The 27,875-nt window shown below is 44.2% G+C and overlaps 1 protein-coding gene and 1 long non-coding RNA gene across 4 annotated transcripts in view; one reads left to right on the top strand and one right to left on the bottom strand.

The window, feature by feature from the left end:
• The window catches only part of LOC142829942 (uncharacterized), a 32,287-nt gene extending 27,855 nt beyond the window's left edge, over window positions 1-4,432 (bottom strand). Inside the window, exon 1 of the long non-coding RNA XR_012904888.1 lies at window positions 4,295-4,432. This is a non-coding gene — a long non-coding RNA (uncharacterized LOC142829942). The remainder of the gene's footprint in view (window positions 1-4,294) is intronic.
• RNF180 (ring finger protein 180) overlaps window positions 1-27,334 on the top strand; it is a 363,816-nt gene extending 336,482 nt beyond the window's left edge. For 2 of the 3 annotated variants that reach the window (XM_075932403.1, XM_075932402.1), the window contains one exon: window positions 24,128-27,334. In XM_075932403.1, the coding sequence (XP_075788518.1) occupies window positions 24,128-24,330 (203 nt within the window). In that variant the 3' untranslated portion in view covers window positions 24,331-27,334. The remainder of the gene's footprint in view (window positions 1-24,127) is intronic. The other variant, XM_075932404.1, reaches the window with a different exon arrangement.
• Window positions 27,335-27,875: the final 541 nt, after the last annotated feature.

Genomic DNA, 27,875 nt, shown 5'->3' with positions numbered 1-27,875 from the left:
GTCAGAATAAATGAACCTTGAAGAATAAATGAACCTTCCCATCAGAGAATGCTAGATCTGATGAGACTGTGAGTCTACAATGATTTTGGCTGAATGTCAGTAAAAGAGGCTTTAGACCACTGAACAGACTTTAGATTGCATAGGAAGATTTATTCCTTGAGTGCCTGCTTATGTCCGTTCTATATTAGGAGTGTGTGGTCACCACATGCACTTGTGCCGGAAATCTTTCTGTATGGAGCAGCTCTGGTGACCCCTGGGCTGGTGTCCTCGTGGTCCAGTAAAAGGAGTGCTCCACCTTCAGTTCCTTCTTGCCAGTAGTGATGGTGTACAGAACATCTGCTGCTTTAGCGTTGCTTAGGCTTCATTCAAAGAGACTTTGTGAAGTTGCTGTAAATAGTTTTAGTGTTGTAATTAAAGTGTGTTAGTCCCACCTGGGACTTAGCTGGGGGACAGGGCATGCCGCAGGCCCCAAGCTTTAAACCAGGGGTTGGGAACCTTTTTTGGGTTGGGGCCATTGATCCACAGAAAAATCAGTCAGGGGCCACACCAAAAAACACCTAACAGATGTGGCCCCTAACTGAGAAGCAGGACAAAAAGACATTCCCTTCACTCCTCTAAATCTCCAGCCCCACAGGAAGATGGCAGGGGAGCCGAGGTTAGATTAATTAAGATGGCAGGGCTCCAGGGCTAGATTAATTCTTTTGGGAGCCCATGACTAGTAGATTTTGTGGGGGTCAGTGTATGGGAATGGGTTGCCAGGGAGCAAGCTGGGAATTCATGTAGAAAACAGAATTTTATAAAAGCGACGAGGAGTCTTATGTCTTATGTAATGTGCTTAACAGGTAGCGTGAGAATAAATGTGAAATAACTGTAACTTATCCGGCCACCATTCTCTGGTTAGCAAGGAGGAACAGTTTTTTAGATCATTGGTAAAGAAACATCAAGCAGACCGCATTTGTCCATATCTGATGTCAAACAGAAAGGCTACGTCTACACTGGCATGATTTTCCGGAAATGCTTTTAACGGAAAAGTTGATTTTCCGGAAATGCTTTTAACGGAAAAGTTTTCCGTTAAAAGCATTTTTGGAAAAGCACGTCTAGATTGGCAGGATGCTTTTCTGCAAAAGCACTTTTTGCGGAAAAGCGTCCATGGCCAATCTAGATGCGGTTTTCCGCAAAAAAGCCCCGATCGCCATTTTCGCGATCGGGGCTTTTTTGCGGAAAACACTACTGTGCTGTTTACACTGGTCCTTTTGCACAAAAGTCTTTTGGAAAAAGACTTTTGCCCAAACGGGAGCAGCATAGTATTTCCGGAAAAGCACTGACGATCTTACATGAGATCGTCAGTGCTTTTCTGGAAATTCAAGTGGTCAGTGTAGACAGCTGGCAAGTTTTTCTGCAAAATCAGATGATTTTGCAGAAAAACTTGCCAGTCTAGACACAGCCAAAGAGATCAGAAGATCCTTGTGATTCAGCATAATAACACTGATGCTCTTAGGAGTAATTAGAATACAGATGTGTTAAAAAGAAAATATGGTGAATGATTAAATGTTTGTACTATCAGAAGCTTTGCATTGGAAGTAGATTGATACCTTACTAAGGCAATTTCCCATGTGAAACAATTGTGTAGTTTTTGGGGAGGAGGAGTGAATGAGTGTGGAATGTGAATGCTTGGAAAGACAACAACCTGAAGGCTCAGCAGTTTCAGAGTCCAGATGGTCAAAGAAGCTAGAAAACGCGGGGGTACCAAGGTACCATCAATTAGGCCCAATATAAGGCAGACCAGTGAAGGACATATAGGCAGCCTTGGAGTTAGGAGCAAGCGCCCCTTTACAGAAAAACACTGGGAAGGAGGCACTAACATATTGATGTCAGAACAAAGAAGAACAACTTCTAGATAAACAGATATTAAACAGAACTGATGACTGATTAAGATCTGACAAAGCAAAATATATGTACCTGAATGGGAGAAAAGTCCTATAAAAGATAGGATGTCTTGTATGAATCCCTGGGTCTTGTCAAGGTCAGAGTGTCAGTTCGGACTGAGAGAAGCCCCCCGCTTCCCCCTTCATATTTAACTCACCTGGCCAGTGAGTTAAAGTGAGCAGCAACAAGTGTGCGTGTGTGTATGTGTGTATATGTGTATTGTGGTATTTTGCCTTAGCCCCCTGAAAGATCCTGTGATATTATTTCAAGTATCACATACGACTGTGGGGTCTGGGTAGGAGGTAGGGTGCAGGAGCAGACTGGGGGTAGGAGTTCTGCTTGGGAGGAGGCAAGGGATTGGGGCACCTACTTAGTGCAATTCCCAGGGCAGGGGGTCACAGCTGTCTTTTTGTGGCTCTGCACACTGCAGGGGAGTGTTCCCTGTAGGCATCACTCCCTGCCGCTCCCATTGGCTGGGATTCCCCATTGATGGGGAGCAAGTGACTGCAGGAAACATTTCCTTGTAGCCTGCAGAGCCACTTCCTCCTCTCCCCACCCCAAGCAGAGCCTGCAGGCCAGATCCAGCTCATGGCTTGCCTTGATCAGTCTTGGGGCTCCCCCACATATACACATCAGGAAGCTAGTGTGGGAGCACTAGCCATAAAAGGGTATGTCTACACTACCACCCTAGTTCGAACTAGGGTGGTTAGTGTAGGCAACCGAAGTTGCAAATGAAGCCCGGGATTTGAATTTCCTGGGCTTCATTTGTATCTTGCTGGGCGCCGCCATTTTTAAATGTCCGCTAGTTCGGACTCCGTGCCCGCGGCTGCACGCGGCACGAACTTGGTAGCTCGGATTAGGCTTCCTATTCCGAACTGCTGTTACTCCTCGTATTTCCAATCAGCCCTGAATTCCTTGCTGGTTGAGCCAGTCAGCCAATGGGAATGGTAGGGGCAACCCGAAACTATCCTCAGAAATAAAGATTCCAAGAGGCTGGACTTATTCGGATGTAAAATTGATTCATCATTTAACCACAAAGCACCATACTCTCCTGGGACAGTATGACTTTAATACGTAGAAGACGGTTGCCAAGTTAGAGAATGCCCAGTCTGAGGGCTCTTATAAGGAATTCTGGGCAATCCTGGATGAGGGCACAGCTACTGTAAAAGCGGCTCTCTAGGCAGCATCTGATACTGCGGCTCTATAGCTCGCACCATAGCATCTGTCATTGCCATCCAGTGAGTATATTGGCTGCTCTCCTCTGGTCTATTAACTGAAATGCAGCAGTCAATTCAGGCCCTCCCCTCAGGCACTGTTTGTGGAGTTGACAGATATCAAATTATATGGGTTAAAAGATTCCCATTCCACCACCCTTAGCACCCTGGGCCTTATTATTTTGGACTTGGCATGCAAAAAGTTTAAGCTACAATTTGCTCAAGGTCAAGGGAGCTGACCTCAGCAGGATCTGCCACATAAGAAGCCTAAGGTCTCCAAAAGTTGATCAAGCCACCTGCCCCTTCCCTCGGCCCAATCAGCTCAGCCTGCCCCAAGCAAAGGGCTAAAATGTAATTTTGAGGGTATAGCCAAGGATGACATACTGGATCTTTTCCTGGATTCAGTTTTTCTGGATTTTGGCAATCGCCTTTCCCACTTCCTCCCAGTGTGGTCAGCAATAACTTCAGACCACTTGGTCCTCATTACTGTAGCTTGGAGAAGTGTATCTGTTTGGAAGAGGTCCATCAGGTAATTCTGGGAAGCAGGAAACCATCCATAGGACTGACTTACCTGGCCTGGCGGATGAGGATCTCTTTCCGTGTGGTGGAACATAGCAGTTCTCACTCATGCTCTTTGGTGTAGTCTGTTCTAGACTACTTGCTGCAACTCAGGAACCAGGATATGACACATTCATCCATCAGAGTACATCTGTGGCCATCTCCATGTTTGACAGATGGTATTCTCTCGTGACATGATAGTCAGGTTCCTGAGGGGTCTTGAAAGACTCTGCCTGCAGGTACAAGACCCTATCCAAATGTGGGACCTCAACTTGGTCCTCTCTAGGCTTAATGACCTGCCATTCAACCTGCTGGCTTCCTGCTCCCTTTCCTACTTGTCTTGGAAGATTGCATTTCTAGTGGCTGTGACATCAGCGAGATGGGTCTTGGAGATTATATCTTGGAACCACCTTATATGTCCTTCCAAAAGGAAAAGTTCCAGCTACAATCCCACCCAGCCTTTCTGCTAAAGATGGTTCCCTCCTTCCACATAAACCAGGACATATTGCTGCTTGTGCTCTGCCCTAAATCTCATAAGACAGCAGAAGAGAAGTGTCTTTTTTGCCCTGGATGTCCAGAGAGCCTTGGTCTTTTACCTGGAATGTACAAATACCTTCCTCTAGTTCAGAGGTGAGCAACCTTTTTTGATCTGCGACCCCCGAACTGCATGAGCCACCAACTGCTGGGCCCAGCCCCCTGCTGGCCAGATTTAGGTGCCGCACCGTGGGGGCCGCCGACTGCCGGGCCCAACCACCGGCCGGCCGGATCTAAACACCGTGACCCCCTGGGACGACATCTGCGACGCCCTTGGGGGTTGCACCCCACAGGTTGCACACCACTGCTCTAGTTGACCCAGTTCTTTGTCACAATGGTTGGTTTCATCACAGAGGATTTCCAACAGGCTCACCTCTTGCATATGAACATGCTATAAGCTGGCAAAAGTCCTGCTACCAATATTCCAGGCTCATTCGACAATAGTGCAGGTATCATTGGCGGCCTTCTTGGCAAATGTGCCAGTCCAAGACATCTGTAGAGCCACAACATGGTCATTCACGTCTCACAACACCATCGCTGAGCAGGCCAGATGTTTGACAGAGCTGTGCAACAGTCAGCACAGCCACGAACTCCTACCCTTGTCCATGGATACTATTTGCAGTCACCTAATGTGAAATGAACATGAACAAGCACTCAAAGAAAAAAAGACAATTACCTGTTTTGTAATGAGTGTTCTTCAAGATGTGTTGCTCATGTCCATTCCACAACCCACCCTTCTTTCCCCACTCCCACAGTTTTCAACAAGAAGGAACTGGGTGAGAGGGTGCATGGCACCACTTATACTGTGCCATGAGGGTGCTACTTGAGTGCCACTTGAGTAACAGCCTCATGACATAGTATATGAAGACTGCTCAGGGACAATCTTCCGACACTGGTGCATGTGGCGAGCACACACACCTAATGTGGACTGCACATGATAGGGATGTGAATGAGTAGTCGAGTAGATGATTAAGCAATAAGCCTAGGCTTATCGGTTAATCTTCTTGACTACTCACATTCCACCCCCTGCTGTCTTTTAAAATCCTGTTCCCCCAGCACCAGCTCTGCAGTGCCACGTGTCCCATCCCCCCGTGCTGCTGCTGCTGTGAGAGGTAGCAGCATGGGGGGAAGCTTCCACGAAGGCCTGGTTCGCCATGGACAGAGGCTGCTCCATGGCAGCCTCCTCTGCCCTTGCCCCACCCCAGCAGCCTCTGTCTGTGGGGAGTTCAGGCCTCCCATGGACAGGGGCTGCTGCCACCCTGCACTGCTGCCTCTGTATCAAGTCCATGAGGGAAGCTGCTTTTTAAACTGGCTCCCCTCATGGACCAGCTCCCACCTGGCACCCCATACTGATGTCTCTGATACAGAGGCAGCAGTGCAGGGTGGCAGGGGGTCCCTGCGAATGGGGCCAGAGTGCACTGGCTGCCGTCTCCATCCTTGGGGACTATTCTATAGTTGACTAACCATTAAGAATTCATGCAGTTAGTCAACTAGGGTATGTCTACACTACCCCGCTAGTTCGAACTAGGAGGGTAATGTAGGCATACCGCAATTGCAAATGAAGCCCGGGATTTGAATTTCCCGGGCTTCATTTGCATAAACTGGGCGCCACCATTTTTAAATCCCTGCTCATTCGAACCCCGTGCCGCGCGGCTACACGTGGCACGAACTAGGTAGTTCGGACTAGGCTTCCTAGTCCGAACTACCGTTACTCCTCATTCCACTCCGAAACCTAGTCCGAACTACCTAGTTTGTGCCACGTGTAGCCGCGCAGCACGGGGTCCGAACAAGCAGGGATTTAAAAATGGCGGCGCCCAGTTTATGCAAATGAAGCCCGGGAAATTCAAATCCCGGGCTTCATTTGCAAGTGCGGTATGCCTACATTACCCTCCTAGTTCGAACTGGGAGGGTAGTGTAGACATACCCTTAGTCTGTTATCCACTCTAAGGCTATGTCTACACTACAAAGTTAATTCGAACTAACAGACGTTAGTTCGAATTAACTTTGATAGGCGCCACACAGGCAAACCACTAGTTCAAACTTAATTCGAACTAGCGGAGCGCTTAATTCGAACTAGGTAAACCTCATTCCACGAGGACTAACGCCTAGTTCGAATTAAGTAGTTCAAATTAAGGGCTGTGTAGCCACTTAATTCGAACTAGTGGGAGGCTAGCCCTTCCCAGCTTTCCCTGGTGGCCACTCTGGCCAACACCAGGGAAACTCTTCTGCCCCCCTCCTGGCCCCAGAGCACTTAAAGGGGCACGGTCTGGCTACGGTGCCTGTGCCAGGTGCAATCCTGCCAGCACCCAGCCAACAGACCCTGCACCTGGCACGGCACGAGCCAGCCACCCGCTGCCACCCAGCCCTCCGCCTCTTCCCGGGACCAGGCTGGCGGCTCCCAGGAGCCTGCCCAGGTCCGTAAGAGGCGGGCGCCCGCCTGGTCTAGTGCGGACATCGTGGACCTCATCCACGACGTCCGCACTAGGCACAGGAAAGTGGCCGTCTAGGGCAGGATAGCTGCCAGCCTGGCCACCCAGAAGCAGGTTTACATGAAAATCTGGGTGGTCCAGTGAGACCCCCGACCCTGAGCCCTGAGCTTAGAACATAAGAATGGCTGTACTGGGTCAGACCAAAGGTCCATCTAGCCCAGTAGCCTGTCTGCCGACAGCGGCCACAACTAGGTACCCCGGAGGGGATGGACCGAAGACAATGACCAAGCCATTTGTCTCCTGCCATCCATCTCCAGCCTTCCACAAACAGAGGCCAGGGACACCATTTCCACCCCCTGGCTAATACCACTCCATGGACCCAACCTCCATGAATTTATCTAACTTCTCTTTAAACTCTGTTCTAGTTCTAGCCTTCACAGCCTCCTGCAGCAAGGAGTTCCACAGGTTGACTATTTGCTTTGTGAAGAAGAACATTCTGTTATTAGTTTGAAGCCTGCTACCCATTAATTTCATTTGGTGTCCTCTACTCCTTCTATTATGGGAACTAATGAAGAACTTTTCTTTATGCACCCTCTCCACACCACTCATGCTTTTATAGACCTCTATCATATCCCCCCTCAGTCTCCTCTTTTCTAAGCTGAAAAGTCCCAGTCTCTTTAGCCTCTCTTCATATGGGACCTGTTCCAAACCCCTGATCATTTTAGTTGCCCTCTCCTCTCCCACCCTCTCTCTTCCCCTCTCCCACCTCCTTTTCCCAGTCTCCCCAAGTTTTGTTTAATAAAGAGAGTTTCTGTTTTTGAACACACGTGTCCTTTATTTTGTACATCAGGAAGGGGGGCTAGGGAGGGGTAAGTGGAAGGAGGTGAGGGAGGAATGGGGTACGAGCCCCTGATGGGGATGCATGGGGTGGCTCTGCGGGCTCCTCGGGGTGGAAGCTCTCCTGCAGCCCCCTGATTGACACCCCCCCGGATGGCAGCCTGCGGCAAGTGCAGCCAGGCTGATGGCCAAGTGCTGTGATGTGCCGAGTGTGGGCATTCAAGGCACTCCAAGACAAAACTGCTTTGCAAGCGGGGAACCCCTGAGAACTGTCTGTCCAGGGTGGGGGTCGGGTCCCTTTAAGCACAACCCTCGGCTAGCCTGAGACAGCAGCTCCACGCTCTAAGTCCTAATCTGATGCCCTGCCAGCACTGCTTCCGGCCAGCTTTAATCTCGGTTCAGGGTCCACTCAGTGTGGACATGCTAGTTCAAATTAGCAAAATGCTAATTCGAACTAGTTTTTAGGTCTAGATGCACTAGTTCGAATTAGCTTAGTTCGAATTAACTAATTCGAATTAAGTTAGTTCGAATTAGTGCTGTAGAGTAGACATTCCCTAGCATATGAACAATACATCTCAAAGAATACCAGTTACAGTATAGGTAATTGTCTTTTTTATATAAACTCATCCAAACTTTGTATAAAGAGCAGGATTATTATAGGCATGAGATTTGGAGCAATAATTTTAATTTCTGAATTTATTCAGTAATCTAGAATGATCTGTAGGAAACATACAAATGATAATTGCTATGAGAACTGTCCTGAAAAAGGTAAAATTGTTGTCTTTAAGATTCTAAAATAACAAAGAATATGTTCACAGATTCTTATCTTCTTTACACAAAAATACTCAATACTGTAGCTCTTCTATTTCTAGCCCTGCTGATCCTTGCTAGATTTCTTTTCTTTTCCTAGTACAGTAAACTTCCGATAATCCGGCACCATTAGGACCCAGGGGGTGCCAGACTATCAGAAGGGGGGGCTATGAGGGGTCTGGAGTGGGGTGGGAGGGGATGCCACCCCAGACCCCTCATAGCCCCCCCTTACGATAGTCCGGCTGTACCCCAGGCGTCCCTGATTCAGCCGCTGCTGGTCAGTTTCAGCAGCAGCTGAATCGGGGATGCCTGCAATAGAGCAGCTGGGGTGCTGCCGGGTTGGTCCTGCAGTGCCGAGGGGCGGCGCTACGGCACCAACCCAGCAGCACTCCAGCTGCTCTTGGGGACGCCTGGGACAGAGCAGCTGGGGTACTGCCCGGTTGGTCCCGTAGCGCTGCACCTCGGGGCTGCGGGACCAACCCGGCAGGACCCCAGCTGCTCTGCTCCAGGGGTCCCCGATTCAGCCGCTGCTGAAACAGATCTGCGGCTGATTCCAGGAAGCCTGGGGCAGAGCTGCTCTGCCCGGGGCTTCCTGGAATCAGCCGCTGATCTGTTTCAGCAGCAGCTGACTTGGGGACCCCTGGGGCAGAGCAGCTGGGGTCCTGCCAGGTTGGTCCCCCAGCGCCGAGGGGCGGCGCTACGCGACCAACCCCGCAGCACCCCAGCTGCTCTGCCCCAGGCGTCCGGATTCAGCCTGCTCGTGAAACTGACGCTGCTGGTCAGTTTCAGCAGTGGCTGAATCCCAATGCCTGGGGCAAAGCAGCTGGGGTGTTGCCGGGTTGGTCCCGCAGCCCCGAGGGGCAGCGCTACGGGACCAACCCGGCAGCACCCCAGCTGCTCTGCCCCCGGCTTCACCAATTCAGCTGCTGGTCAGTTTCAGCAGCAGCTGAATGGGTGAAGCCTGTCCGGCTGCCCCAGCACTTCCAGGTTCCTGATGGTGCCGGACCATCAGGAGTCCCGGAGCATTGGATGCCGGACTAATGGAGTTTTACTGTATCAGCATTGCATATCTCTGCTGTGATTGATTCTCTTCGAACAGATAAAATATTTATTATACTCTTTATTTTGGAAACCTTTTTTTTCAAATGCAGCTAGTTGGTCTATGAACCATATTTTAAATGGAGTGTATTGTATGTAAGTTTTCAGGTGTCTGGGATTTCAAAACATTGTGTTAAAAATGATATATTGTTACAGATGGAGTGTGACTTTTCATAATATAAAAACCAGTCTGTATAAAAGAAAAAGTTTTGTTTGTCTTATCTTCTAAGGCTTTATTAAGTAACAAAGTACATTTAAAATCTACATGATTGTGGAAATAGTAAGGAGGGGGCAGGCAAAAGGAGTATTCATATAAAATCAGTCCCACCAAACATGTTTACATTTGATTCATCTGGGAGGATACAGGAAGGGAAACAATATACCCCACAATTTTGACACATGCTTTGATTTTGCTATTAGACTCATAGGACTGGATGGGATCTCAAGTGGTCACCTAGTCCAGTTGCTTGCACTCCTGGCAGGACTAAATACGATTGACCATCCTGACAGATGTCATCCTCCAATTTGTTATGCTGTGAGATATAAATTTTAATTGGTAGACTCCTAGTTAGAGCTTAGAGACAAGTTTTTTAAGGGCCTCCCTTTTATACATAATTCTTTTGAATATATAGCTCATTTGCATGTGTGAATCAGTAATTAGATGCCCTGATACTCAGTTTGCATATGCAAATGTCCATTTTCGTTTGCAAATGTGCTAACTATGCATAAAAAGGGGACTTAAAATGTGCTGAAATATTTCACAAGAGTGTATCAAACTTTGCTAAAAGTATACAATCACTGAAAAAATCTCATAAAAAATTTGATGAAAGATCATTTAAGTTATGTAAGAGCTAAACCAGGAGGTTATATTATATTCTAGCATTCATTTTTGCTTTATTTTTAAATTGAAATTGTAAAGTAACTCAGGAATTAGAGGCTCTGCAAAACTGGAGTTTAAAAAGAAATTTGAGGAAGGGATCAAATTACTTAATTTATACTTACCACAATTAAAAAAAACTTGCCTAGACTTTTATACATTGAACATAATAAGCCAAATTCTGCATTCATTTATATTTATGTATGACTCTTAAATTAAATGAGATTACACAGATGTAGTCAAGAAGACAATTGTATTCTTAAAACACTTATCACTCCACTTATATATTGTAATAACCGGTATTCTAATAATCTTTTAGAGCATTACATTGTTATTACAGTGCTTTCCGTTTACAAGGTAATCATGCTGGTGTGGCTGCGCTCCTATAGATAAGGTGGCATCAAAACTTCTGTTTAAGGGTTGGTCTTAGTGACCCACATTGGGGTCATTTGAGCTAGGGTTTGTGGAGATATAAATCCTGGGGGAAAATAGCCATTTTTCAGAAAGTTTCTAGATTTTTCTTTTTTTGTGCAGAGCTACCACTCAAACTATTGTTATGCAGGTCAAAATGGTTTCACTCTCTTGAGTTTTACCCAAGGCTCCACTTAATATTTGGGAGGCCCTCTGAACAGTATTAAGAAAAAGTACGTTTTTATAGTAAGCATATGTCAATATAGAAAAGCAGCTAGGGAGTTTCCATTTCCGCCATTTCAGTATACTGTAAAGCTTGACTCTCATGTATCCTCTGAAAATCTAAATGGTCAGTTGGATTGCTTTTAAATTTGCTGAGCCTTGTAGATCTCAGGGTAGGATTAGTGAGCCAAATTTGGAACCTTTTTGATCATGAGTTCTTGGATTACATCTATCCACTCTCAATAAAGTGGTTTCTTTTTCTACTTGCACTGTTAAACTAAGGGCTTGTCTACACATGTCTGCAGTTTTGACTATAGGTTTGTGAATTGCAGCACACACTATCACACTGTTCTATGGATGTTGCAGGCATGAACTAAAAGGAACCTCATTCTCATTAATTTAGTCCTGTTTAAAAAGTAATATTAATGCAAATTAGACACCTGGACAGCACCCAAATGCACTCTGCACTTCACATTCTGTAGTTGAAACAGCAGGGCTGTGTAGATGTAGCCTGAAATGTACTACTACTTGGATGAATCACAGATATCATTGAGATTGCTGGCTGTGAACTCATCAGAATTCAATTGACTTGCCTAAGTATAGGTTCATCACAAGCCCTCACCTAAGACAAAAAGAGTTTTGGATGGAATTTGCTACAGTTTGTGATATACAGGCAGTCCCCGGGTTACGTACAAGATAGGGACTGTAGGTTTGTTCTTAAGTTGAATTTGTGTGAAAGTCGGAACTGGCGTCCAGATTCAGCCGCTGTTGAAACTGACCAGCGGCTGACTACAGGAAGCCCAAGGCAGAGCTGCTCTGCCCCGGGCTTCCTGGAATCAGCCGCTGATCAGTTTCAACAGCAGATGAATCTGGACGCCTGGGACAGAGCAGCTGGGCACTGCCGGGTAGGTCCCCGCAGCGCCGCACCTCAGCGCTGCGGGGACCAACCCGGCAGCACCCCAGCTGCTCTACCCCAGGCGTCCCCAAGTCAGCTGCTGCTGAAACTGACCAGCGGCTGACTACAGGAAGCCCGAGGCAGAGCTGCTCTGCCCCCCCAAAGCAGACCAGGGAGACGCGGAGCAGCTTTTCTCGCCCCGGAGGACACAGGGGGCGGAACCGCGGCGCATCTGGGCGGTCCCGCCGCCCGCGTCCTCCGAGGCGAGAAAAGCCCTGTTCGTATGTAGGGATCCGACATAAGTCGGATCCACGTAACTCGGGGACTGCCTGTAGATGGCAGTGGGGGTGGGTTTCCTGGGGCATATAATCAAAGCCTTTGGGGAGAAAAATCAGATATGGGAATGCTTCTTAGAGGAGTGAGGGGCACTGGGGATGGAGAAGTGGGAAAATGAGGGAGGGGGATCTGGGCTGCAGCAAGGTGTTGGGCATTATGGGGCACAGGGTAAATGAGGGTGGGAGGCAGGGGAAGGGAGAAAGATTAGGGGCTCAGGTAAGCACACCACAATTCCATCAGTATATGCCACCCCCACATTCCATCTCTGCATGTGCATCCCAAACCCTGCACATCTACCAATTCACTGAGGGCATGTCTATGCTATGGAAACTGCAGCAGCACAGCTGTGGTGCTCTAGCTATGCCATTGTAGTACTATAGTATGCTACCTATAGTACCTGGGTACTTCCTCTAGTGACAAAAGAGGTTTTGCATCACTATAGGAATGCCCCAATAGCTAGGTCAATAGAAGCATTCTTTCTTTGACATCCCATTCCCAAGTGTAATTGTTATATTGACTTAATTTATAAGTATAGGCCAGGCCTTTGACAGTAAGCTCTTCAGTGCAGGGTCACTATAGGTAAGGTTGCTTCCCAGCTTCTGATTACAGGTTGCTGTATGTTGGAAATTAATAATGATTCAAGATGTCAAAACAACAGGTTCAAACGGAATTATTTAACAAAGATTATTAATCCAAAAGTACAACAGGACTCGGAGCCGTACCCATCCCATTCATAGGATGAATTGGGGCAGCCACCACAGGCTTGTACTTTCGGGGGCCCTTCAGTGGCCACCCTAGCCTTTCTATGGACAGGAGGGACCCAAGGGATTACAGAGCCTGGCACAGCAGCAGCAGGAGTTGCCCACACACACTCACCGCCTGGGCAGTGGGAGTAAGAGCAGCCTGTCAGCCTGCTCTACTCTGCTTCACTGCCATCTCCCAGCCTGCTGCACGTAGCTTCTCAGTGGCAGTAGGAATCAGAGTGCCCCATCCTAGGGCACTCTGGTCCTGCCACAACAGATAAACTAGGCACACTGGGCTGGGAGGGTAGCACAGCGAGGCAGAGCAGGCTGCTAGACCACTCCAGCTCCTGCTGCCTGCATTGTTTGGGGGAGAGTGTGGAGGACGGCCTTGGGGAAGGGGTGGAGCCTGTGGCAGATGGGCTGCAGCAGGGGGGTGCTCAAGGCTCTGCACCTGGGACATGGGAGGGGATTCTCCCAGGACCTGCACCCACCTCAGGAAAGCACTGTACACAATATAGAAAGAAAATATACATCAGCTCTCTGTGAATGATAAAAACCTGTTGCACTGCTTCCTTCTTCTGTTTTCATTCCCAGTTTAGCTGCCCAAAATTCTTTCCTTTTACAAGGTGTGAGACAAATTTCTTTTTGAAGAGAAGAAATATCTATTGTTTTTGATATCTCAATTTACCTAATTTCTTATTGACCTAAAAGCCTAATCATCTCCCCCAGTTAGCCTTTGGTTCTCACAAATGATAGAGAAAGTGAGGTATGGGGAGGGTGATGAAGGAATATATAAATTGAGAACAAAACTTCCAACAAGAAATATTAGTGAACAGGCCCAGAGATGGAATTGGACTGAGGAGAAAAACAAGAGCAGAAAGGTAGATTTTTAATTGTTCAGTGTAAAGATGGTAGTAGAAGAAGCCTTGAGCGGGGATGAGATAACCCCAAGAAATCATGAGGGAAAAGAGGAGTACACTAGAATCTCAGAGTTATGAACACCAGAGTTACAAACTGGCCAGTCAGTCATATATTTCAGTTGAAATCATAGAATCCTAGAACTGGAAGGGACCTCGAGAGATCATGAAGTCCAGCCCTCTGCCCTCATGGCAGAACCAAGCACCATCTTGATCATCCCTGATAAATGTCCGTACAACTCACTCTTAAATATCTCCAGTGATAGAGATTCCACAACCTCCCTAGGCAATTTATTTCAGTGTTTAACCACCCTGACAGTTAGGAAGTTTTTCCTTATGTCCAACCTAAACCTCTCTTGCTGCAATTTAAGACCATTGCTTCTTTTTCTTTCCTCAGAAACCAAGGCGAATAATTTTTTCCCTACCTTCTTGTAACACCCTTTTGAATACTTGGAAATTGCTATTGTGTCCCCTCTCAGTCTTCTCTTTTCTAAACTAAACAAGCCCAGTTCTTTCAGTCTTCCCTCATAGCTCATGTTTTCTAGACCTTTAATCTTTTTTGTTGCAGAAATATGAAATCAGGAAGCAGCACAGACAAAAAAAAAAGCAAAAACTATTACAGTAAAACAATGCTATGCTAAACATAAACTGATAAAAAAGGGAAAGTCGGTCTTTTTCTTTTTGCATAATAAAGTTTCAAAGCTATATTAATTTTCAGTTATAAACTTTTGAAATAACAGAACATTTTGTTCTTAGTTACAAACAATCCAGAGTTAAAACAATCTCCATTCTCTGAGGTTCTACTGTATTTCATAGATGGAACCTCATGAAAAGTAAAAGGGAGAGGAGGAGAACCAGTCAAGAAGACATTGAAAGAACAAGCAGAACAGTAAGAGGAGAACCCACAGGATGAAATCACAAAAGCTAAGTGAGGACAGGATTTCAAGGAGAGTATGTTTAACAGAGTTAAAAGCAGACAAGAGGTTAAAGTTGAAGATTAAGTAGAGGCTCGGGGTGTTAATGGTTAACCAGTTAATCAGTGTGGGCTGGAGCAGCTGCCCACCCACTGCGGGCAGAGGGCTGCTCCAGCCCTGCGGGGCCTACTGCAGGTGTGGAGTACTTCAGCCCAGCCAGAGCAGCTCCTGGCCATGGCGAGGGGGGGTGGGGGATACCTCCAGCCCAGCTGTGGCGGGTAGAGGGGTTGCTCCAGCCAGGTTGCAGTCGGCCCCCTCTCCCTTTCCTGTTTAATCAGTTAACCAGTTGAACTTAATGTTTAACTGGTGGGATTTTACTCCCTATTAGAGACTCTAAGGGCATGTCTAGACTGTATCCCTCTGTCGGCAGAGGGATGCAGATTAGGCAGGTTGACATTGCAAATGAGGCAGGGATTTAAATAGCCTGTGCCTAATTTGCATAAAAATGGCCACCTCCTTTTGCCAACTCAGCACTTTGTCTGCAAAAAGCGGCTGTCTAGAGAGGGATCTGTTGAGAAAGAAAGCCTTTTTCAACAGATCCTGTAAACCTCCTTGCAGGAATGTGAGATTCAGTTACTTCCAATTTAACGTGCATTCCAAGATGGGTATTTTAGCAAGTGTAGGCTCACCCCTTCCATCCCATCTTCCATCCACTCCCACAAGTCAGGAAAACACAAATTGTTGCTACCTTTACATTATGAACGTGGCGAGGGACTATGTACAGCCATTTTCCAACATGAGCTAAATATTTTTTTAATTAAACTGGTCAATGTGGTGCACTGAAAAAATAGCAACAAAATTTTTGTTGACATCGGCAATGCTAGATTCAGGAAGTAAGAATGTACATGCAAACTACCTGCATGAGGTTTTTGTGATTTTTGTAAATTCATGCACTACTAACGGCTCTGTAAGTTCATTCACTACAGAATCTCTATATTCTTTCCCAGTAATATGATCCCTCATTAAAATACACTATTCAACCTTCTGTCTTGTATTTTAATCAATGAGAACCAAATTATTACTCCATAAAACAGCATGGTTATTTAACATTCAGAATATTATTGGTACTTTGTGTGGAATACAACAAAAACAGACAAAAGCATTCTATTGAGGACCATGGATTTTAAGTCAAATTAATGATAGAAAAGTTAGTGTGTGAATACCTAACTTATAAAAAGGAGAATAAACCTCATTGAATGGCAGTCCATCTTGTTTACACTGAAAATCTTACCTTCATATCCTGTCAAAACTAAGGCTGCCATTTTACATGGCAACTATAAAAGTTTGTAATTTTGAAGTAAATTAAATTAAATTAATCTTGCAATACTTCGAAGAGCAAAAGATTTCAAATAAACAATGATATGATGATATTTTGAAGGCCTGTGTATTGCTTACAAGACACATCAATTGCCTAAGAGTTTGGCTGTGCACTTAACAGTGAAAGGCCAAAAAGGATACTGAACACAAAAAAGGATGCAGAACTTAAAGAAATAGGGTGTGTTTTTTTAAAATATGTTTTGGCTTTTATGGTTTAATACTTGGAAAGCTATGCTGCAACTTAGTGTAGATTTATGTATGTAGAAGACTGTAGGAACACCCACAGAAGAGGAATCAGTGATCCTTTGTAAAGCCTCAAAGAAAAATGTTGCCAGATACAGCAATATGAAATAACTGTATATAGGAAATAACTTTATTGCAGCAAGAATTTAATTTAAAGATTTGTATGTAAACAATACATAACATCTTCTGGGACACCCAGGATTGCAGCACTGTCAGGTAACTTATACCACCAGGCTAACCCCCAGCAATAGCTATAACCCATTGGTGTTCCATTTCCCATGATCTGCTTTGAACATAGAGTGTTGGAAGTTCCACATCAAGGATTTGAGATACAACAGCTTCATGGCTCCTTGCCCTATGTAAACCTAAAGGGGCATCCAGGAAGTGATCGGGCAACCGTGTGGATTTCATGTAGCTACCATGATCCTTCCTGTTCCTGGTTTTGACCTCAACTTGATTTAGACTTTGCTTCTGGCCTTGGACTCTAACCTTTGGTGCGCAGGCCTTGAATTTATGAACTCTTCTGCTAGTCCAACTCTGAGGTTTGCTCCTGCTTTGACCCTTGATGTTGACTGCCTTTGTTGGAATCCTACCACTAGAATTAGATACTTTATTTTTTTATTTTTAAATATTGAGCATTTTCCAATATAATTATGTGGATTCTAATCTCACAGTTCTGGGCTATATAAAATGCGAGAGAATACAAGATTTCTTATGGAAATGCCAATAGTTACAATGTTGTTACTTAATACAACTCCATGTTTTTCCTATCAGTTGATACCTGGGGAGTACATTTCTCTAAGGTGCATAGTTACTTCTTTTCTTGTAATGTCCCAGGAATCAAATCTGTGTCAATAATTTTAGCAGTAGCTTTATTATTAAGGGTTCCTCTGCAATTTTGACTCTAATTAGATTTTCTTTCCATTGTTAGTTGCCCTATGACATGATCTCAACGAATGAACTATAACTATGTAGAACATAGTGGATAATTGGCTCTTCTGCAGAATCAAAATCATTCTGATGAAACATATGACGATCAGAAGTCAATTTGGAAATTATTTAAGAATGTCTGGTAACATCCTGGAGCTCACCTGAATTTGCAAATAAGTACTAGTATATGTAAACAAAGAAAATAAAACTTCTGTTCCCATATGAAAGTTAAATAATGGTAGATGGAGATCTAGCATACGGGATAGATAGGAGACTAGATAGGAGGGTGATCAAGCAAGAACTGGGCATGAGCAGAATGGAAGAGGAGCAGCGAAATCCACCGTTGCACAGATCTGCCTAGCCCCTCCCCCCTCCTGCTGGGACAGTAAAAATCCCCATAATGACTGCTCTGCCCATTTTCTTTGAGTAGCCTCCATGAAGTAGCTCTGCCAGACTGGGAGAAGGATTCCTGATCCACATGCCCTTAGGCATCTGTCCAGCTAGTAAGGCCAGGTACTGGGCTGTGGACTGAATCAGATCAAATATGGACAGAACTTGACACAGCTGTCAGTGTAAACAATGGCAAAACATTCATCAGTTTCAAAGCACTATCATTATTTCGTGATAATGCAATGTTGGAAAAATCTAGCCCCCAATTTCCATGAATTAAACATATCCAAGTAGGTATTAGGGCAAAAACATATCCAAGTAGGTTTTAGGGCAGAATTTTAGGGCAAAAGAACATTTTTTATTCTTTACAACAAGATTTGGTTTCTAGCTTAGTTGTACTATTGCCATTTTCAACTGCAACGTATTTAATTAATAGATGGTAACTAAGGGGTATGTCCCCACTGCAGCTGGGAGCAAGTCTCATAGTGTGGGTAGACAACTTGTGTTAGTGTGGTTCCAAAAAGCTAGTGGAAGTGCTAAAAATAGATGGGTGAATGTTGTGGCTTAGCAGAGACTTTAGCTAGATGTCCAAGAATAGACTCAGACTTTATCTACATGCACAAATTTTAGCAACACAGCCATGTTTTGTAAAGTCAAGCAGTGTAGTCGCTGTTTGCTTGCACCTTTGCCAACAACATTTTTCCACTCCCAACAAGCGGAGTTCACATTGTCAACAGAAGAACACGCCTACCAACAATACACTGTTTACATGAACATTTGCCAGGGCAAAACTCTGGTTGTTTGGGGATAAGGAGATAGCACCTGTGAACAACGAAAGTTTTGTCACTCGATTGACAGTGTAGACAAAGCCTCAGTGGATAGAGTGGGTTTGAGAGCAGGAGCTGCCTTGCAAACTGAAAAGCCCTCACTGCTATTTTTAATGCACTGGTTTGTAGATGCACTCAAATAATAGGGAATTAAAATCGGTTCCATATGTTGGATGTCAACTCCTGATTGTTTTGCCCATGCCCATGGAAGTCAGTGGGATTATTTGTGTGGGTAAGTAAGCAGGATCTAGTTGTATATATTCTTAATGCAGTATCAGCTGCATTTTTGTGGATTTCTACTGCAAGAACAATTATAGAATAGCAGTTTCCTATATTAAAATTGCTGTTTTTGAATGTAGAATGATTACATTATAAAGTCTAATCCAGGATAAATTTAATGCAGGTTTGCTTAAAGTAAATCACATAGAGATACAAATCAAGGATTATATTTTCCTAAATCTTTTAGGCTCCAGCTATCCAGTCATATCTAATGTCACTAAATGTTTGCATAATTATACTTTGATTACAAGATGATTCAAAATTGTTGACGCAAAAATATCCTTCTGGCATTTGCTGTATTTACTATAAGAGTAGAAAGAAATGAAAGCAAATCGCTTATAACAATCTTGATTAGGACCCTCTGGAGAGGGTAATATACACTGAGGATTTATGCATAAAGGCGTATAGTTATAAGTCTGATGAGAGAACTTAATGTCAATTGCAAATCCATTCAAAAATGGAAATTGGTTAAAATAAATCCAGATTTATATTTGGAAATGATGTCTAACAAATATCATAAAGGAGAAGCAGATAAAAATATGCTCCTAAATATCAAAACTAGATTTGAAATACAGTTTCAAATCAAGATGTGATTTTTATGTAAATCACATTGTTGTAGTATCAGTTAAAATTGTAAACAAGACTCCATTAGTTTTTATTAAATAAAGGTAATGTTTTCAAAATGTAAACATAAGCAAGGCCTTATTGTGCAAATTTTTAAGTCACTGCTTACCTTTAAACATATGAGTAACCTCATTGATTTCAGCAGAGCTACATACTTTCTTAAATGGGTATATGTAAGCCTTTGCAAGATCAGGACCTAAAACAGCTTCCAAATACAAATCCGTAGAATATTTTTTCTCTTCTACAGTAGCTTGGCAGTTTTTTATAAAAAACTACAGATTGCAATCCTAGCCCTAATCAAGTCAATGGTAGTTTTGGCATTCACTTCAATGGAGTCAGAGGTTCACCCATGATCTCTTAAAATGCATGAGATTAAACTACTGGAGAATTACAGACCAGTAAACATTATCTGTAGGGTGACCATCCGTCCCGTTTTTATAGGGACAGTCCTTTATTTAAGACCTCCTCCCAGCATCCCGACTTTTTTTTAAAAAACGGGCAGATTATCCCATATTTCCCCTGCAGCAGGGGAGAGGAGGGGGAAGCCACCAGTACTTAGGGCTTCAGCTGCTGAATCTCCAAGCACCAGCAGCACATCTCCCCTCCCCACCCTGCATGCTGTGGGGCTGAACTTCATCCCTGAAGGGTGGGCAGGGAGCCGCCAGAACTCAGAGCTTCAGCCTCTGGAGCCCCAAGTGCTGGTGGCTCCAGTCTTCCCCCACTATGGGGCTAAAACCCTGAGTGACAGAGACTCCCTTCCCTCCCCCACCCCACTGAAAGGCTGAAGCCCCAAGCACCAGCAGTTCCCCCACCCCACTGAAAGGCTGAAGCCCCAAGCACCAGCAGTTCCCCCCCCTTGATGTCCCGTATTTGGCATAGGGAAATATGGTCACCCTACTTATCTGTCCTTGGTAAATTGGTCAATTATATGTATAGGTATTTTATAATTCTACTTATTTTTTTTATGTAAGGTCTAAGGACAACAGATTCTACAAAGTAAATTTGTGCATCACTAATAGACTAATACTTTTTTGAATTAATCAGTAAAATAGCAGACATAGAAAAGCCAGTTGGTTTAATTTTTGTGGGCTTTCAAAAGGGCTTTCAGACAGTCCCTAACACGAGATTACTGAAAGAACAGAGCAGTTTTAGTTTGAGAAACAAAGTATTCTTATGGAAAAAATTCTGTGTAATAATCAGGAGGAAAAGAATAGGAATAAATGGTCTATTTTTTGCCCTGCCTGTGAACAATGACAAAACTGTTTTAGTATAACAGAGTGTAGGGAAAGACATTCTACATCCATTTAATGAGGGGAACCCCACATCAGAAGGAGAAGTGTTTTCATAAATGTTTGGATCCTGGTTCTGCAATGGACTGAACTTTTGGGAGGGGGCCTACTTTACTGGGCAAGAACAGTAAGGCTGTGTCTAGACTACATGCCTCTGTCGTCAGAGGCATGTAGATTAGACACATAGGCAAAGGCAAATGAAGCCGCGATTTAAATGATTTACATGGCTGCCGTTACATGGCTGATCAGCTGTTTGTCCGCTCAGCGCGCTAGTCTGGACGCTCCCCTGCCGACATCAAACCCCTTTGTCGGCAGCCCCGTTATTCCTCGTGGGATGAGGTTTACCGGGGCTGCCGACAAAGGGCTTTGATGTCGGCAGGGGAGCGTCCAGACTAACGCGCTGAGCGGACAAACAGCTGATCAGCTGTTTGTCGGCTCAGCGCGGCAGCCATGTAAATGTAAATGAAGCCGCGATCATTTAAATCGCGGCTTCATTTGCCTTTGCCAAAACAACAAATCTACATGGCTCCGTCGACGGAGCCATGTAGTTTAGACGTACCCTAACTGTTGATAAGCTTAGAGTCAGGCTTTAAACATAAGTTTTATAGTTAATTTCGTATTGTAACCACTTCCTTCCCTACTACTTATAGTTAAATTTTTATTCTTACTTTTTAAAAATCTTCTGTTATATTATAAATGCTCAGAGGGACGAAGTGGATTACAGGAGTAGAGGGTTAAGAGAACAGATAAATAGATACTCTGCACCTTTGTGGATAGACGATTTGGAATCACTGTGGGTAGCCAACACCTGGGGCTGGATATCACAGGGGAATGATTCAAAGGAATTCAGGGATTGGGATGCACCTGTTTGTTAACCAGAGACATGGCTGGCATAAGCCCAGAGGGAGAATGCTTTAGTAGCTGAAGGGCTGGCAGCATCAGGAACATTCAGTAACCATAAGATGCCCTCTCACTAGATACATAAAAACATAAGAATATACTGGGTCAGACCAAAGGTCCATCTAGCCCAGTATCCTGTCTACCAACAGTGGCCAGCACCAGGTGCCCCAGAGAGAGTGACCGAAGACAATGATCAAGCGATTTGTCTCCTGCCACCCTCTCCAGCCTCTAACAAACAGAGGCCAAGGACACCATTTTATCCCCTGGTAAATAGCCTTTTATGGACCTAACCTCCATGAAATTATCTAGCTTCTCTTTAAACTCTATTATAGTCCTAGCCTTCACAGCCTCCTCTGGCAAGGAGTTCCACAGGTTGACTACACACTGTGTGAAGAAGAACTTTCTTTTATTAGTTTTAAACCTGCTACCCATTAATTTCATTTGGTGTCCTCTAGTTCTTCTATTTAGGGAACTAATAAATTACCCCCCTCAGTCTCCTCTTTTCTAAACTGAAAAGTCCCAGTCGCTTTAACCTCTCCTCATATGGGATCCGTTCCAAACCCTAATCATTTTAGTTGCCCTTTTCTGAACCCTTTCCAAGGCCAAAATATCTTTTTTGAGGTGAGGAGACCACATCTGTACACAGTATTCAAGATGTGGGCGTACCATAGTTTTATACAGGGGCAGTAAGATATTCTGGGTCTTATTTTCTATCTCTTTCTTAATAATTCCTAGCATCCTATTTGCCTTTTTGACCGCCGCTGCACACTGTGTGGAATTTTTCAGAGAACTGTCCACGATAACTCCAAGATCTCTTTCCTGATTTGTCGTAGCCAAATTAGCCCCCATCATACTGTACGTATAGTTGGGGTTATTTTTCCCGATGTGCATTACTTTACACTTATCCACATGAAATTTCATTTGCCATTTTGTTGCCCAATCACTGAGTTTGGTGAGATCTTCTTGGAGTCCCTCACAGTCTGCTTCTGTCTTGACTATCCTAAACAGTTTTGTATCATCTGCAAACTTTACTATCTCACTGCTTACCCCTTTCTCCAGATCATTTATGAATAAGTTGAAAAGGATTGGTCCCAGGACTGACCCTTGGGGGACACCACTAGTTACCCCTCTCCAATATGAAAATTTACCATTTATTCCTACCCTTTGTTTCCTGTCTTTTAACCAGTTCTCAATCCAAGAAAGGACCTTCCCTCTTATCCCATGGCCATGTAATTTACACAAGAGCCTTTGGTGAGGTACCTTGTCAAAGGCTTTCTGAAAATCCAAGTTTACTATACTGGATCCCCCTTGTCCGCATGTTTGTTAACCCCTTCAAAGAACTCTAACAGATTAGTAAGACAGGATTTCCCTTTACAGAAGCCATGTTGACTTTTGTCCAACAAATGATGTTCTTCTACATGCCTCACAATTTTATTCTTTATATTGTTTCTACTAACTTGCCCGGTACTGAAGTTAGACTTACCGGTCTGTAATTGCCAGGATCGCCTCTAGAGCCCTTTTTAAATATTCATGTCACGTTGCCTACCTTCCAGTCATTAGGTACGGAAGCCTATTTAAAAGATAGGTTACAAACCACAGATAATAGCTCAGGAATTTCCCATTTCGGTTCTTTTAGAACCCTTGGATGAATGCCATCCGGTCCCGGAGATTTGTTAACATTAAGTTTTTCTATTTGTTCCAAAACCTCCTCTAATGACACTTCAATCCGGGACAGTTCCTAAGATTCATCACCCAAAAAGGACGGTGCAGATTCAGGAATCTCCCCAACATCCTCAGACGTGAAGACTGAAGCAAAGAAATCATTTAGTTTCTCTGCAATGGCTTTATCGTCCTTGATTGCTCCTTCTATAGCTCGATCATCTAGGGGACCCACAGGTTTTTTAGCAGGCTTCCTGCTTCTAATGTACTTAAAAAACATTTTGTTATTTCTTTTTGAGTTTTTGGCTAGCTGTTCCTCAAAATCTTTTTTTGCTTTTCTTATTACATTTTTACACTTGATTTGACAGTGTTTATGTTCCTTTCTATTTATCTCACTAAGATTGGACTTCCACTTCTTAAAAGATACCTTTTTGTCCCTCTCTGCTTCTTTTACATGGCGGGTAAGCCATGGTGACTCTTTTTTAGGTCTCTTGCTATGTTTTTTAATTTGGGGTATACATTTAAGTTGGGCCTCTATTATGATGTCTTTAAAAAGTTTCCATGCAGCTTTCAGGGATTTGGCTCTAGTCACTGTGCCTTTTAATTTCTGTTTAACTAACCTCCTCATTTTTGTGTAATTCCCCTTTTTTACAATGGGTAAAAAGGTGACTCATAGCCTTCTGTACCTTGAGTTCCATTGCAGACCTCTCCATGAAAGAGGAAAGTACTCTGGTGATGAGATGTGCTGCTTCTATTCTGCATTAGCCCTTGAAATAGAGACTATCCATTTCTGATGCTCTCATTCCAGAATCTTTCATAAGTATTGTGTTCACTTAAAATATTTCTTAAAAGAATAAGTGGATTGAAGTGACACAGTCTGTTCTCCAGCAGGTTTCCCAAGGCATACAGATCCTGTAACAAGAAGGCACTTCCCACATGCTGCTCACAGGATGGATTATATGGATTTTGAGGATGACAGTCGTGGATGGTGGTTTGACATGGACATGGTGATAATCTACATTTATTCTGTCAACTGGGTAATAGGGTTCATTGTTTTCTGTTTTCTTTGTTATTTGTTCTTTCCTTTCTAGGGGACGGCGCTGTTTTGATAAAACTGGAGACTCGTGCACACAAAGGGATTGTGAATAGAAATGGTTTCAAGTCATTAATGCAGATTTTTCTTTCTATGGTTGGAAGCTCTTATCATTCAGAATTGCATTAGGCTACACCAAACATGTCATGGGGCTAAAGACCATGCTTTGGATATAGGCATCAAAGGACTTGAGCTTTGCTGAAAACATAAGGTGAAATTCTGGCCACATTGAAATCAGTGGGAGTTTTACCATTGATTTCAGTGGGACCAGCATAATGTGTAAAATTGTCCATATGTGGAAATGAAGCATCAAGATTTGTTTGGAGGAGTTTCTGCTCTGAGGGCTGTAGCATGGTCTGGTAGACCTGCATTCAGTTTTGGGGCTCTATACTGATATATTGTGCAACCTTAAGCAAGTCACATCATCCACTAGTGCCTCAATTTTCTCATGTGTTAAAAGGCGGCGATGGAGAGGAAACCCTCCTCTCAAAGTGTGAGTCTCAAAGTTAATGATTAGCACTTTTCATGTGTAAGGATCCCATAGCTCTTTAAGGTGTATACGTAGAGACTGGTCACTCAGTATTGAAATGTTCCTACCTTTGAGGTGGAATACAACAATCATTTAATGCTACCCATCCTACAAAACACTTTTTAAAGTAAAAGCAATGACAGAGCTCCCACTGATGCTACTGAAGGGACTTCAGATTCCATGAGTGGTGGATCAAGTTAGGGCTGGGGGAAGCAAGCTCCCTCCCCCAATCTCACTTCCAACCCCACCCCTTCTGTCCAGGTCCCTTCCCCCAGCACCACAGGGAGGTGAGGCAGTGTGCAGCCTCAGCCCTCCCTTAGCACCATGAGGAGGGAGGATTGTGTGTGATCCCAGCCTCCCCAGGAGGGAGGAAGGCTCGCAGCCCTGGAACATGGGGAAGGGAGGAGAGTGCAAAGCCCCAGCCTCCCCAGGCCCGGAGCACTGGGGAAGGAGGGCAGTGCACGGCCCTACGCCTCCCAACCCAGAGTACAGAGAGAGCTAGGGTTGCCAGGTGTCCGGTATTGACTCTGACAGTCCAATATTTTTGCCTCCTGTCTGGTAAAAAAAAAATTCAGAAAATACCGGACACCTAAAATGTCCGGTATTTTCTGATTTTTTTCCCCGGCCAGGAGGCAAAAATACCAGACACCTGGCAACCGTACAAACACTCAGCGCCCAGCATCCCCCTCCGGCCCCTAACACTCCCTGCTCCCAGCCCCCATGGTTACTTGGTTCCGCAGGGAAGCTAAATTCTAAGAATACAAAATGGTTGCTGGCAAAAAGACCAAGGGAAATCACCCCCCATGGGTCTTAGTGCTCAACCCCCCTGTTCCTATTCCTATTCTGACTGCACTCACTGTGAAAGGGGCCATGCTGTTGTTGTTTTGTTGTTGTTGTTGTTTTGTTTTTGCTTAATAAGTCTTGGAGTCCTTTTTTTTGCTCAGCAACTTTGGTCTTCCCCCCCTTTTTTTCTTCAACAGAATTTTTCCCCGGTGGGTTTTTTGAGGGTGGGGGGTGGGAGGGATTCAGTATTTTTGGTTCAACCATCTGGCAACCCTAGAGAGAGAGCAGGCACTGGGGGCAGCAACACTCCACCCCCAGTACTCCTACATTAGGTGTTCTGGGGGCAGAGTGTGAGTGGGACCATGCCTGGCTGTTTGGGAAGGCAATGCCTTCCTTCCCTGCCCATGATAACCCCCAGCCCCCACCCCCCTTGTCTGATACTATAGTAAAATGGAAACACACAAAGATAAGACAGAGTGGCTAAAACTTCTACTTTGAGAAGTACAAGGGATCTTTTAATTTCTAGCACTTACGTGTGAGCTGTCCCATTAACTTCAGTATTTGTATTGGAAACCTCAGGAGCCACTGCTTATTCAATATATGGCACTATTCTATCAGATTGCTAAAAGATGAGGTTCAACTGAGTGACCATAATGTGATAATTATGCTCAGGAACTTAAAGTTAAGCAAGTGCTTAAGCACTTTGCTGACTCAAGACAAGAAATGAGCAAGGCCTCAGACTTGTCTCATTTGAAAGATGACACTTCCAGCAGCACTTTGGCTCCCAGCATTTAGTTTTTCTCAAGATGCATAAAATAACTTCTGTAAGATTAGGCAACCCTAGGAGGATTTTTTTTACAGAGTGAAAATACTAGTACAGTTACAACTCTGTTGACTGAAGGGATTTGGTCACTTTCTTTTAATATTGCTCTAATGGGTCATGGGAAATATAATAATTAAAATTCGCCATCATTACAGTTGTGGGCATGAGAAAAATTAGTGTATTACCTCTAATTACAGTAGGTTGTCTTGTACTAATGATAGGGAAATATTATTCCTACTGATCATCTATCTCATTAAAACTTCAGAGACTTTTAATAAAACTCATGGTACACTAAAACTCTCAGCAAACTTCAAACATGTTTCTCAGCTATGCCAGAACTAAAGTTACAACTTTGAGTTTTTTCAAACTTGTAAATCAACTGTTCCTGGCTCAGCGAAGAGAAGGAATGTGAAGCACCTTTTCCACCAACATGTACTTGCACTTACTGAGGTCAAAACGTGTTAGACTAAAAGGATGTATCATGAAATATTGCTTTAGATAACCAACTTGTTAGTTTGAAACATGAAACAAATTTTTTTAAATAAATATTGAATCAGATTTAAGAATTTAACTAGGGTGCTTCTCAGATGATCATATCCATTAGCTAATATTTCAAAATCTAGTTATACATAAAGCCTCTATTTACACCAATCAAATGAAAGTAAACTTACATTAAAAAATTCTGGTACCATTTTATCATGGATTTATTCTGAAAAATAACTGGGGATGCTAGGAAGTGAGTAAATAGCTAATCATAGTTGATAGAATTTCTGTCGACTACACAATTAGTCAATAAGGGTATGTCTACACTAGCCCCCCTAGTTTGAACTAGGGTGGCTAATGTAGGCATTCGAACTTGCAAATGAAGCCCGGGATTTAAATATCCCGAGCTTCATTTGCATGTTCCCGGGCAGGCGCCATTTTTAAATCCCCTTAGTTCAAACTGACTGCCCACGGCTACACGCGGCAGTCAGAAGTTAATCCGAACTAAGTCCTTAGTTCGGATTAACTGTTACACCTCATTGCAGGTGACTGCCGCGTGTAGCCGTGGGCAGTCAGTTCGAACTAAGGGAATTTAAAAATGGCGCCCGCCTGGGAACATGCAAATGAAGCCCAGGATATTTAAATCCCGGGCTTCATTTGCAAGTTCAAATGCCTACATTAGCCATCCTAGTTCGAACTAGGGGGCTAGTGTAGACATACCCTAAGGGAGGAAGCCTCCAGAAGTTACCCCCTGCTATGTCTCTGCACTTTAAATGTAGTAGGAGTAGGACTACCTGCCCACCTAGCTCTTACTACATTTAAACTGTAGAGCCTTAGTGCTGGTAGTTCCTGGACCCCAGTCTGAGCTGGGACTGAGCCAAGCTTGCTCAGTCCCGGCTCATGCTGGGTCTAGTAGCAACTGTCT

This window comes from Pelodiscus sinensis, chromosome 6 (assembly GCF_049634645.1).
Source record: "Pelodiscus sinensis isolate JC-2024 chromosome 6, ASM4963464v1, whole genome shotgun sequence".
NCBI classification, from domain to species: domain Eukaryota; kingdom Metazoa; phylum Chordata; order Testudines; family Trionychidae; genus Pelodiscus; species Pelodiscus sinensis.
This window is presented reverse-complemented; position numbering and strand designations above follow the sequence as displayed.